This window comes from Salmo trutta, chromosome 23, assembly GCF_901001165.1.
Source record: "Salmo trutta chromosome 23, fSalTru1.1, whole genome shotgun sequence".
NCBI classification, from domain to species: Eukaryota; Metazoa; Chordata; class Actinopteri; order Salmoniformes; family Salmonidae; genus Salmo; species Salmo trutta.
The window spans coordinates 44,400,778-44,414,267 of record NC_042979.1 but is presented as its reverse complement, the minus strand read 5'-3'; the positions used below and the strand labels follow the sequence as shown (position 1 = coordinate 44,414,267).

The 13,490-nt window shown below is 46.7% G+C and overlaps 1 protein-coding gene across 1 annotated transcript in view; it reads left to right on the top strand.

Moving 5' to 3' along the window:
* Window positions 1-13,490, top strand: part of mapkap1 (MAPK associated protein 1) — a 108,444-nt gene that overhangs the window by 52,707 nt on the left and 42,247 nt on the right. Inside the window, exon 7 of the mRNA XM_029710482.1 lies at window positions 3,984-4,093. Within this exon, the coding sequence (XP_029566342.1) occupies window positions 3,984-4,093 (110 nt within the window). The remainder of the gene's footprint in view (window positions 1-3,983; window positions 4,094-13,490) is intronic.

Genomic DNA, 13,490 nt, shown 5'->3' with positions numbered 1-13,490 from the left:
ACAACTACCTCTTCCCTTACTGTATTTATTTATTTTGCTCCTTTGCATGCCATTATTTATATTTCTACTTTGCACTTTCTTCCACTGCAAATCTACCATTCCAGTGTTTTACTTGCTATGTTGTATTTACTTCGCCACCATGGCCTTTTTTTGCCTTTACCTCCCTTATCTCACCTCATTTGCTCACTTTGTATATAGACTTATTTTTCTACTATATTATTGACTGTATGTTTGTTTTACTCCATGTGTAACTCTGTGTTGTTGTATGTGTCAAACTGCTTTGCTTTATCTTGGCCAGGTCACAATTGTAAATGAGAACTTGTTCTCAACTTGCCTACCTGGTTAAATAAAGGTAAAATAAAAAAAACTGGGCCCTTTAAGCGCTTCATCAGGTGGCTTGGCTGGCTAGGCTAGCTGGGCTCTTTAAGCGCTACGTCTGGTGGCTAGGCTAGCTGGGCCCTTTAAGCGCTACGTCTGGTGGCTAGGCTAGCTGGGCTCTTTAAGCGCTACGTCTGGTGGCTAGGCTAGCTGGGCCCTTTAAACGCTACGTCTGGTGGCTAGGCTAGCTGGGCCCTTTAAGCGCTACGTCTGGTGGCTAGGCTAGCTGGGCCCTTTAAGCGCTACGTCTGGTGGCTAGGCTAGCTGGGCCCTTTAAACGCTACGTCTGGTGGCTATGCTAGCTGGGCCCTTTAAGCGCTACGTCTGGTGGCTAGGCTAGCTGGGCCCTTTAAGCAATTCATCTGGTAGCTAGGCTAAACCCAAGCTTCAAGCTTGGCTCTGGATCATTGCCCTGGTTGAGGAGTAAAGCAGTGTGAGGGATGCTGAGCCCTATCTACAGAGTGTGAAGGGAATGAATGGTTCCACACTTCAGGGAGGGGCAGGGGGGGGCGGCGTGAATAGGAATGGGTCTCTTGTCTCAGTACATGGTGCTGTGAGGGTTCAGTATGCGCCACTCTGGGCCTGGCCCCATCCCTGTGAGGTGAGGTTCGTCAAGGACCCTATGTATCAATCGCCTCAGAGTTAAAAATAATAATAATAATAATTAATTAAATCACAGTAAATAAGATGACATGGACAAGGTGAGAAGGGGAGACTCCCAGACTGACCTGAAGGCTGGACTGTGGTCAGCAACAAGACCTCTGACCACACAACCAAGGACAGCCAGCCAGTTGCTGGAGTTGGAAGGCTCAACCTTAGGAAGAGAGCAGGCCCAGGCAGATAACAGGGGACTGTTCTGTCCAGACCTGACTGAAACCAGAACAGGGGACTGTTCTCTCCAGACCTGACTGAAACCAGAACAGGGGACTGTTCTCTCCAGACCTGACTGAAACCAGAACAGGGGACTGTTCTCTCCAGACCTGACTAAAACCAGAACAGGGGACTGTTCTCTCCAGACCTGACTGCATTCAGGACTGATGGACTGTTCTGTCTCGACCTGACTGAAACCAGTACGGATGGACACATCTCTCCAGACCTGACTGAAACCAGGACGGAGGACTGTTCTCTCCAGACCTGACTGAAACCAGGACGGAGGACTGTTCTCTCCAGACCTGACTGAAACCAGGACGGTGGACTGTTCTCTCCAGACCTGACTGAAACCAGGACGGAGGACAATTCTCTCCAGACCTGACTGAAACCAGGACGGTGGACTGTTCTGTCTGCAACCTGGACGGCTGGACTGTTCTCTCTAGACCTGACTAATTCCAGGACGGATGGACTGTTCTGTCTAGACCTGACTGAAACCAGGACGGTGGACTGTTCTCTCTAGACCTGACTAAATCCAGGACGGATGGACTGTTCTGTCTAGACCTGACTGAATCCAGGACGGTGGACTGTTCTGTCTGCAACCTGGACGGCTGGACTGTTCTCTCCAGACCTGACTGAATCCAGGGCGGATGGACTGTTCTCTCCAGACCTGACTGAATCCAGGGCGGATGGACTGTTCTGTCTAGACCTGACTGAAACCAGGACGGTGGACTGTTCTCTCTAGACCTGACTAAATCCAGGACGGATGGACTGTTCTGTCTAGACCTGACTGAAACCAGGACGGTGGACTGTTCTCTCTAGACCTGACTAAATCCAGGACGGATGGACTGTTCTGTCTAGACCTGACTGAAACCAGGACAGAGGACTTTTATTTATTTCACCTTTGTTTAACTAGGCAAGTCAGTTAAGAACACATTATTAGGGCCTCCCGAGTGGTGCAATGGTCTAAGGCATTGTATCGCAGTGCTAGCTGTGCCACTAGAGATCTTGGTTCGAGTCTAGGCTCTATCGCAGCTGGCCGCGACCCGGAGACCCATGGGGCAGCGCACAATTGGCCCAGCGTCGTCCGGTTTAGGGCAGGGTTTGGCCAGCCGGGATGTCCTTCTCCCATCGCGCTCTAGCGACTCCTGTGGCGGGCCGGGTGCATCCACGCTGTGGCGGGATGGGCGCATGGTCGCCAGTTGTACGGTTCTTCCTCCGACACATTGGTGAGGCTGGCTCCCTGGTTAAGCAGGCATTGTGTCAAGAAGCAGTGCGGCTTGGCGGGATCGTGTTTCGGAGGACGCACGGCTCTCGACCTTCGCCCGAGTCCGAATGGGAGTTGCAGCGATGGGACAAGACTGTATTGGGGAGGAAAAAGGGTAAAAAAAAAAAATGTATGAAATACATAACACATTCTTATTTTACAATGATGGCCTACCCTGGCCAAACCCGAACCCGGACAACGCTGGGCCAATTGTGCTCCGCCCTATGAGACTCCCAATAACAACTGGTTGTGATACAGACCAGGATCGAACCAGCGTCTGCACTGACGCCTCTAGCAGTGAGATGCAGTGCCTTAAAACCGCTGCGCCACTCGGGAGCCTTAATGTTGTCTAGTTGTTTTCCGTAATCCATTTTGTTGGTCTAGCTTTGCGCACTTGTTTTATGCTGACTTTATACTACTTTAAATCCTTCCATCGTTTCCACATCATCATTTACTTTTAAGGGAGGTGACGCATTCCCGATTCACTCAGAACCAGTAGCACGTTAACCTTCCTGAATTTACTACTGTGATTGTTATGACGTCATACCCTCATGTGTTATTGGGTTATGACACGACATCTGCATGATTGATGGATAGCGGAAAAACAAATCTGCAGAGCCCTTATCCAATAGAACAAGGGCTTTCTTTTGACTAAACTGTTTTGTGAGACCGCTTCACACTCGCCTGCTTTAATGGCATCATAAATAGCGGTCCTATCTTTTGAAAGTGCCTAAAATGAAGTGTTCCAAGCGGTGGTAGTAAATAAGTGTGCTATTGGCCCTAACAATCCGATAAATGCGACGTGACGCTTTTAGGATAACGAATCAGGTGTTTGTGTCCCCGAGTCAACTGGAGAGAGAGCCTACTGATATTTGTTTCACTTCTGCTGAGGCGGGCGCTTTGTTGTCACTGTGTCTGCAGATGTATTATTTCTTCACTTAAATAACTAATATCTCTCTTTCTCTCTCCCTCTGTACTCTCTCTCTCTCTCTCTCTCTCTGTCTCACTCTTTCTGTCCTTCTCTCTCTCCCCCTCCGTCTCTCTCCGTCTCTCTCTCTCTCTCTCTCCCCTCTGTCTCTCTCTCTCTCCCCCTCCGTCTCTCTCCCTCTGTACTCTCTCTCTCTCTCTGTCTCTCTCTCTCTCTCTCTCTCGCTGTCCCTCTCTCTCTCCCCCTCCGTCTCTCTCCCTCTGTCTCTCTCTCTCTCTCCCCCTCTGTCTCTGTCTCTCCCTCTCTCCCTCCCTCTCTCTCTTTCTCCCTCTCTCTCTCTCTCCCTCCCTCTGTCTCTCTCTCTCCCTCATCCCTCTCTCTCTCTCCCTCTGTCCCTCTGTCTCTCTCTCTGTCCCGCTGTCTCTCCCCCGCCGTCTCTCTCTCCCCCTCCGTCTCACTGTCTGTCTCTCTCTCGTCTCGCTCTCTCTCTCCCCTTCCGTCTCTCTCTCTCTCTCTCTCTCTCTCCTGTTTTTTTTCCTGCAGAAATGCTGTCCATGGTTTCTCTCTCATCCCAGTGGACAGCCTGAAGGTGACCATGAAGGAGATCCTGCAGAAGGCGCTGAAGAAGAGGAAAGGCTCTCAGAAAGGCTCTGGTATGTGGGGCGTAGATGCTTTATTACATGTTTATGAAAATCCTATTAACCCCATTGTGAAGCACCCAAACAATGAAAGTAGCATGTGTTAGTAAGTAGTGTGCTTCATATATTTGAGTGTGCGAGTACATGCACAAGTGTGTGTGTGTACTTGAATTTGTGGATGCCCCCCTTATGTGTTGCTGTCTTCACACAAAGCATTTCCACAACCCACCCCCACCCCTCCAGAAAAACCATCAGGGTGTGATCTCTGATAGCGCTGCCATACAGTGTTTAATTTGTCATGCCCAGATCACCTGGGGATCTGATAGCAACTGAGGTTTTAATACAAAAGTCAGACGGAACCGATCGCCTCTCCAACGCCAGGACACAGATGAGGCGACACGGTTGGGGCCGGCGCTCCCCCCCCCCCCCCCCCCCCCAGCCAGAGATAAAGGCCTGAAAGGGATCATATTGGGAAGCAACGGAGGCACAGTAGAGAAGACGGCACACAGCAGCCCACCTACTGAGTGGAGAGAGCAGTCCCGCCTACTGAGTGGAGAGGGCAGCCCCGCCTACTGAGTGGAGAGGGCAGCCCCGCCTACTGAGTGGAGAGGGCAGCCCCGCCTACTGAGTGGAGAGGGCAGCCCCGCCTACTGAGTGGAGAGGGCAGCCCCGCCTACTGAGTGGAGAGGGCAGCCCCGCCTACTGAGTGGAGAGGGCAGCCCCGCCTACTGAGCGGAGAGGGCAGCCCCGCCTACTGAGCGGAGAGGGCAGCCCCGCCTACTGAGCGGAGAGGGCAGCCCCGCCTACTGAGCGGAGAGGGCAGCCCCGCCTACTGAGCGGAGAGGGGTGTGGAAGGGAGGAGGTCTATTCTCTCTTGTTGGCCTCCCCCCTCCTCTCCGGCTTGTACTACAACTGGCTGTCCCTTTTTATCTGCCCCCACCTCATCACCAGTGTGCCCCTGCACCCGCCGTTCTAATGACCTCCTCCATCCTCAGTGGCTTGCTGTCACAACCACTGAAGACAATGTTTGATGATGATGATGATGGTGATGATGGCGACGATCCCCTTAGACTGGACAAGGCCATGGCATGTCTGCCTATTTTCTTTTGTGTTGCTTGAGACCTCAGCCTACTGTCTACCAGGACCTAGAGTGATGAAGACATTAGCAATCCCCTAACTAGCGCCCTCAAACGGACCTAACCTCTCCACAGCACTAACCTTGCCAGTGGCTTGGTCCTACCCCTTTTTGTTGTAGTTTTTTTTCATTTTTCTTGGGGATATCGTGTACAATGTCCTTGTTGTCTTGGTCTTCCCAGATTGGGCCGAGTTGGAGGGGGAAAAAAGAAAAAAATATATATATATTTATCCCAAAATGCAGTGCTACACAGCTATTAGTAGAAGTTAAAGAAGAAGAAGTTTGTGTCTTGAACTTATATCCTATTATAAATGCAATTTGTGCTAAAAGCCTTCTTTAGGAATGTAATAGTATGCATAGCCTCTGGCTGCTAAAAGCAGAGTTCCATTTAACTCCATGAAAATTGAATGAACCACTGTTCTCGGGACATGCTTTGCTAAGTGAGTTGAAGTGGATGTGCTTTGCCGATGACTGAATCTTTCATTTCAGCACCCTGTTTCTAAAAAGTACAGGGGCACTTTGTTGAAGAGCTTCTTGATGTACCATTTCTAAATTGATTTTGGTTTATTTAGATTTTTTGGGGAATATGAACCAATCTGTTTCTGTTAGAATTTTGACATATCACCTGAAATATGGGGGGAGTGAAATTCTGTTTTGCAACACAAATTCCTTGTGTAGGCAACCTCTGTCCATAAATGTTGTGGTGGTACAAATGTTCCCACCTTCAACCCCCTCATTTAAAAAATCTCCACCCCTTAGAAATGCCAATCGACAGGTCCTAAGACACCATCAGAGGTTTGATGTCTGGATAACACACCAATTCCATATACTCCTCTGAGAAAATGTGCCCCTTTAGACTCGTATCCGTATACAGGTTGGAAATGGTTTTTTATTTATTTGGTCACTGATAATCGCCAAAATTGGAACGCAGTGGCTGTACAGTAAGTAGCCTGCTATAAATGACGCCAGAGTTCAGGCTTTGCGCTTCACAGCTCTGTATTGGTTTTGACTGAAAGACGTTCTGAACTTGAGCACTGTGTGACAAGCAGTTGCCCCCAACCCACCTGCCAATTAGGCAACTTTGGCAAGTGTTTTGTTGTCTGAGGGAGGGAAATGCTGTAAATTAGGCGACTCTATGTATTTTGAAAGATGAGACATTGAGGATTATAATAAATACCGCTTTGATGTCATAGAAACAAACCAAACACCCGTGAATCCAAATGTGTACTTCACATTTCCATATCATAAAACTGATAATATATAGTAATATATATATATAGTTCAACGCTTATGATCACTATGGTTGATGTACAGTTACATGGCTTCATACCCTGGGTTGTTCTGAACAGAATGAGCCTGTTTGATGTACAGTTACCAGATGACATGGAGTCATACCCTGGGTCGTTCTGAACAGAATGAGCCTGTTTGATATACAGTTACCAGATGACATGGTATCATACCCTGGGTCGTTCTGAACAGAATGAACCTGTTTGATGTACAGTTACATGGCTTCATACCCTGAGTTGTTCTGAACAGAATGAGCCTGTTTGATATACAGTTACCAGATGACATGGAGTCATACCCTGGGTTGTTCTGAACAGAATGAGACGATGTTTGTCTATTGTGATAAATTCACTGCGGAACACGGCACTTGAATTCACTCATGACCTCTTTATATGCTCATCAAAATTACAATCTGTTCCTCTGAATTGCATTGTGAAAGCCTAACTCTGTAACATCGTATTTTATGACTTAGCTAGTCATGTTGGCAATAGAACTGACTTTTAAAACGATGCCCACCTGATTCAGATTGTGATTTATAATGGGCTGTTTTTGGATTGAGTATACAACAAAAGTAATTGTGTGATGGCGGTGATGCAGGGCTGTGATCAAAACAACTACCATTGTGCTCGCTGTAGTTCCTCAACCGCTCAGCTAGGAGAGCTCAAATAAGCATCTTATAGTTGAATATTCTTCTTTGAGTCATAAAAAAGCATTGAAATTACTTAGGAACTGTGTCCACCTTGGAGAGGTGTGTGACCACTTGGAGTCTCCAGTTAGTCCTCTCAATCAAACCCGTGTCATTTTTTTATCTTATCACAATGTATCCAGAGTATTTTCAGGTTTCGTTATCGACAAATCTGGCAAAAAGTACATTAAATGTGAAATGCACATAAAATCAACAGTGTAATGTTTAGATTCAGTCTTGTCAGGGTAACTGTTGTCGTAAACTTTGGTCTAATAATTTTCCCATGATCTCCAAACTGTCCCTACCATGCTTATGCATATGTATTTCATATTTCTTCTGTAAGAAACATTTTAATGGAGGCCAATTCAATGGAGGCCAATTCCCATCACTGTAAAGGGTTAAATAATTATGATTAAGCCCAAATAGCTGAAGTCAGATCACAGGCAAGATCATTTTGGTTGCCCCTCCCCCTCCCAGACGTGAGCTCTATTTTCACCTCCCCCTCCTGGACGTGAGCTCTCTCACCTCCCTCTCTGACGTGAGCTCTCTCACCTCCCTCTCTGACGTGAGCTCTCTCACCTCCCTCTCTGACGTGAGCTCTCTCACCTCCCTCTCTGACGTGAGCTCTCTCACCTCCCTCTCTGACGTGAGCTCTCTCACCTCCCTCTCTGACGTGAGCTCTCTCACCTCCCCGTCTCTGACGTGAGCTCTCTCATCTCCCTCTCTGACGTGAGCTCTATTGTTACCTCTCTCCCCCAGCCGATGATTGGGGCGGTTTGTTTTTTAAAGAGGGAAGATGACTAATACGGTGGGGTATAAAGGAGGACTAATACGGTGGGGTATAAAGGAGGACTAATACGGTGGGTATAAAGGAGGACTAATACGGTGGGGTATGAAGGACTAATACGGTGGGGTATAAAGGAGGACTAATACGGTGGGGTATAAAGGAGGACTAATACGGTGGGGTATAAAGGAGGACTAATACGGTGGGGTATAAAGGAGGACTAATACGGTGGGGTATAAAGGAGGACTAATACGGTGGGGTATAAAGGAGGACTAATACGGTGGGCATAAAGGAGGACTAATACGGTGGGGTATGAAGGACTAATACGGTGGGGTATAAGGAGGACTAATACGGTGGGTATAAAGGAGGACTAATACCGTGGGTATAAAAGAGGACTAATATGGTGGGGTATGAAGGACTAATACGGTGGGTATAAAGGAGGACTAATACGGTGGGGTATGAAGGACTAATACGGTGGGGCATAAAGGAGGACTAATACGGTGGGGTATGAAGGACTAATACGGTGGGTATAAAGGAGGACTAATACGGTGGGGTATGAAGGACTAATACGGTGGGGCATAAAGGAGGACTAATACGATGGGGTGTAAAGGAGGACTAATACGGTGGGGTATAAAGGAGGACTAATACGGTGGGGTGTAAAGGAGTACTAATACGGTGGGGTATAAAGGAGGACTAATACGGTGGGGCATAAAGGAGGACTAATACGATGGGGTATAAAGGAGGACTAATACGGTGGGGCGTAAAGGAGGACTAATACGGTGGGGTATAAAGGAGGACTAATACGGTGGGGTATAAAGGAGGACTAATACGGTGGGGTATAAAGGAGGACTAATACGGTGGGTATAAAGGAGGACTAATACGGTGGGTATAAAGGAGGACTAATACGGTGGGGTATAAAGGAGGACTAATACGGTGGGTATAAAGGAGGACTAATACGGTGGGGTATAAAGGAGGACTAATATGGTGGGGTGTAAAGGAGGACTAATATGGTGGGGTGTAAAGGAGGGACTAATACGTGGGGTTTAAAGGAGGACTATACGGTGGGGTAATAAAGGAGGACTAATACGGTGGGGTTTAAAGGAGGACTAATACGGTGGGGTGTAAAGGATGACTAATCGTGGGGTATAAAGGAGGACTAATACGGTGGGGCATAAAGGGAGGACTAATACGGTGGGGTATAAAGGAGGACTAATACGGTGGGGTATAAAGGAGTAAAGGAGGACTAATATGCGGTGGGGTGATAAAGGAGGGACTAATACGGTGGGTGAAGGAGGACTATACGTGGGTATAAAAGGAGGACTAATACGGTGGGGTATAAAGGAGGACTAATACGGTGGGGTATAAAGGAGGACTAATACGGTGGGGTGTAAAGGAGGACTAATACGGTGGGGTATAAAGGAGGACTAATACGGTGGGGTATAAAGGAGGACTAATACGGTGGGGTATAAAGGAGGACTAATACGGTGGGGTATAAAGGAGTAAAGGAGGACTAATACGGTGGGGTATAAAGGAGGACTAATACGGTGGGGTATAAAGGAGGACTAATACGGTGGGGTATAAAGGAGGACTAATACGGTGGGTATAAAGGAGGACTAATACGGTGGGGTATAAAGGAGGACTAATACGGTGGGGTATAAAGGAGGACTAATACGGTGGGGTATAAAGGAGGACTAATACGGTGGGGTATAAAGGAGGACTAATACGGTGGGGTATTAAGGATTACTAATACGGTGGGGTGTAAAGGAGGACTAATACGGTGGGGTGTAAAGGAGGACTAATACGGTGGGGTATAAAGGAGGACTAATACGGTGGGGTGTAAAGGAGGACTAATACGGTGGGGTATAAAGGAGGACTAATACGGTGGGGTATTAAGGAGGACTAATACGGTGGGGCATAAAGGAGGACTAATACGGTGGGGTATAAAGGAGGACTAATACGGTGGGGTATTAAGGAGGACTAATACGGTGGGGCATAAAGGAGGACTAATACGGTGGGGTATAAAGGAGGACTAATACGGTGGGGTATAAAGGAGGACTAATACGGTGGGGTATAAAGGAGGACTAATACGGTGGGGTATAAAGGAGGACTAATACGGTGGGGCATAAAGGAGGACTAATACGGTGGGGTATAAAGGAGGACTAATACGGTGGGGTATTAAGGAGGACTAATACGGTGGGGTATAAAGTAGTGATGCACCAATATTACATTTTTGGCCAATATTGCCAAAAAATTCGATACCGATAACCGATATTTAAAATTTATTTATTTATGTATGTCCCCATTACCAGTAAAACATAGTCAAAACCTATTTCTTTCACTTATTGTGCTGTTTCGTTGTTCATTTGTTCAGTCGTTTCATTCTCAACCAGGATTTCTATGGAACGCCGTTTGGGTCTTTGCGTGTCAAAAAATATACACGTCAAATAACAGCATTTGATGTGTCAAATAACATGACATAATCTGTTTCAGTAGCTATAGCTAGCTAACTATATAGCTAGGTGTCATCATCTAAAATAACCCTAACTTATAAGACCGTTCTTATTTGATTAATAGTTGTCGGACCCATCTATGTGAAGCTAGCCACAATAAGGATTAGCCACAATAGTGGAATTTGCGGTTAGCCTTCATAATAAAAGTATTGCACAATTCTACTATTTGTATTAATTTGCATCACTGTCAATGACATACTTTTATTTTGAAGGCAAACCGGAAATTCCGCTATTGTGCCTGATCCTTATTGTGGCTAGCTTCATAACGCATAACCCGGTCCGGTCCAGCCTCACCAGCCAGATGAAGCTAGCTGGCTGCTTATAACCTTAGCTTTGGGCAACAGGGTTAAGTAGCTGGCTAGCTACGTATTTATTTTCATGAACTGAAGTTGAATTTCAATAGGTGAACAACGAGTGACAACCTAGCTAATACTTACTCACAAGGATTCCTAAATCATTGCTAAGAATAATGAAAATGACTTGCAGTTTCTACGGGTCATTGTTTTCAATCTGGTTGTATTGGTGCTAGCTAGGTACCAATCTTAAACTAGCTACCACAGAAGTTGCGGTCGAACAAATTATGCTTTATTACCAACACGGTATTGTAAACATATCGTTTGTGGCCGGTGTTTGCTTGTTTGTAGACTTTTTTTTGTACAGCTTTGACAGTGCTACTGTCTCTTTTTTGACACACAAAGACCATAACTGCGTTCCATAGTATGTATGTCGTGAAGCTAATAGCAGTGACGCTATCACTGTGTAACTCCGGTAGGGCAACATCTGAAAAATAGTGTACTTGGTTGTGTATACCGGTGCTCGACCAGTCGGCGAAAGCCAACATCACCCACGACAGAGAACGGTTGATTGTCAAGGGCAATGAATTCCATTATCTTGCCGTTAATGGATTTCGCCTTTGAGTTGTGTCCCTGAAATGTTCTTACTCTTTCAAATGACTGCTTGACTTGTTGACTGCTCGATCCACACAGCAGGCATTGTGTGGACTAGGTTCGAAATGCTGTCTTGTACGTGTAGCGCAAAATATTACGTGGCGTTATTACGTCAAGTACCTACATTATATAGGTACCTTTAACATCGGCGTTAAACTAGACGTCAAATCACATTTTATTAGCCACATGCGCCGAATACAACAAGTGTAGACCTTGCAGTGAAATGCTCACTTACAAGCCCCTAACCGACAGTGCAGTTTCAAAAAAATACGGATAAGAATAGACATCGGCCAATTCTGATATGTTCACTGATATATCGTGCATCCCTAGTATAAAGGAGGACTAATACGGTGGGTACAAAGGAGGACTACTTTTTCACTTTCTTGGGGCTTTTTGCTTGAAGTGTGAAGTCATAGTTACGGGAATAGTTATGGGAATTGGGGCCAGAGGAAACCTCTTGGATTGCAACTGAAACCTGTCCCCAATTTTACTGAAATTGCCTCAATGACCATGTCTACGGGAATAAATATTATTCTACAGCCCCTTCCCTTAAGACACAGATGTTCATGCTTGCGCATAAGACGCGCGCGCACACACACACACACACACACACACACACACACACACACACACACACACACACACACACACACACACACACAGTGCCCAATGAGAGTTCTTCCCACAAAAGTGTTTGAAATGATCTAATTCATCAAAGCGTTCCCAATTGCTCATTTGACGGAAAGAAAAATAAACTTGAACTTGTTTAATCTTGAAAGCCCCTCTGCAGTGCCTTGGCGAAGGATAAATGTGTTGAGAAATACCTCACGGTCTCCTGAGGTAAACTACATCACTAGCGCCTCAACCTTCCAGCAGCAGGGGAGCTCTTCCACAGCTACTGAGTGGGGGCCCATTATCCCTGTAACGTTTCCAGATTTTGCCTTTTACGTCTTCAAATATGTCACTTTTAACTCTCATTTCAGGTGAGAGCTGCCTGTGAATAGAACCAGAGGGTTGCCAGTTCCTCTGAGAATTGAATAGGTTAAGTGCGAAGGATTGCACAATGGAAAGGGAAGACACAGAGTATTTCTGAATGTCTAGCTATGCCCAGCAAGGCAGCCATTTTAACGGAGAATCTTCCTCCTTGTGGGTAATACGACACTGACTGTATAATGTGCCAGCGATTAACGATAATAACAGATAATCATTACAATAACAGTGAGCTCAGCGGACACTATACCACACTCAGACACACCAACACTCTGGCTCTCTGTTGGTCAGACACACCAACACTCTGGCTCTCTATTGGCCAGACACACCAACACTCTGGCTCTCTATTGGTCAGACACACCAACACTCTGGCTCTCTATTGGTCAGACACACCAACACTCTGGCTCTCTATTGGTCAGACACACCAACACTCTGGCTCTCTATTGGTCAGACACACCAACACTCTGCTCTCTATTGGTCAGACACACCAACACTCTGGCTCTCTATTGGTCAGACACACCAACACTCTGGCTCTCTATTGGTCAGACACACCAACACTCTGGCTCTCTATTGGTCAGACACACCAACACTCTGGCTCTCTATTGGTCAGACACACCAACACTCTGGCTCTCTATTGGTCAGACACACCAACACTCTGGCTCTCTATTGGTCAGACACACCAACACTCTGGCTCTCTATTGGTCAGACACACCAACACTCTGGCTCTCTGTTGGTCAGACACACCAACACTCTGGCTCTCTGTTGGTCAGACACACCAACACTCTGGCTCTCTGTTGGTCAGACACACCAACACTCTGGCTCTCTATTGGTCAGACACACCAACACTCTGGCTCTCTATTGGTCAGACACTCTGGCTCTCTATTGGTCAGACACACCAACACTCTGGCTCTCTATTGGTCAGACACTCTGGCTCTCTATTGGTCAGACACACCAACACTCTGGCTCTTTATTGGTCAGACACACCAACACTCTGGCTCTCTATTGGTCAGACACTCTGGCTCTCTATTGGTCAGACACACCAACACTCTGGCTCTTTATTGGTCAGACACACCCAAC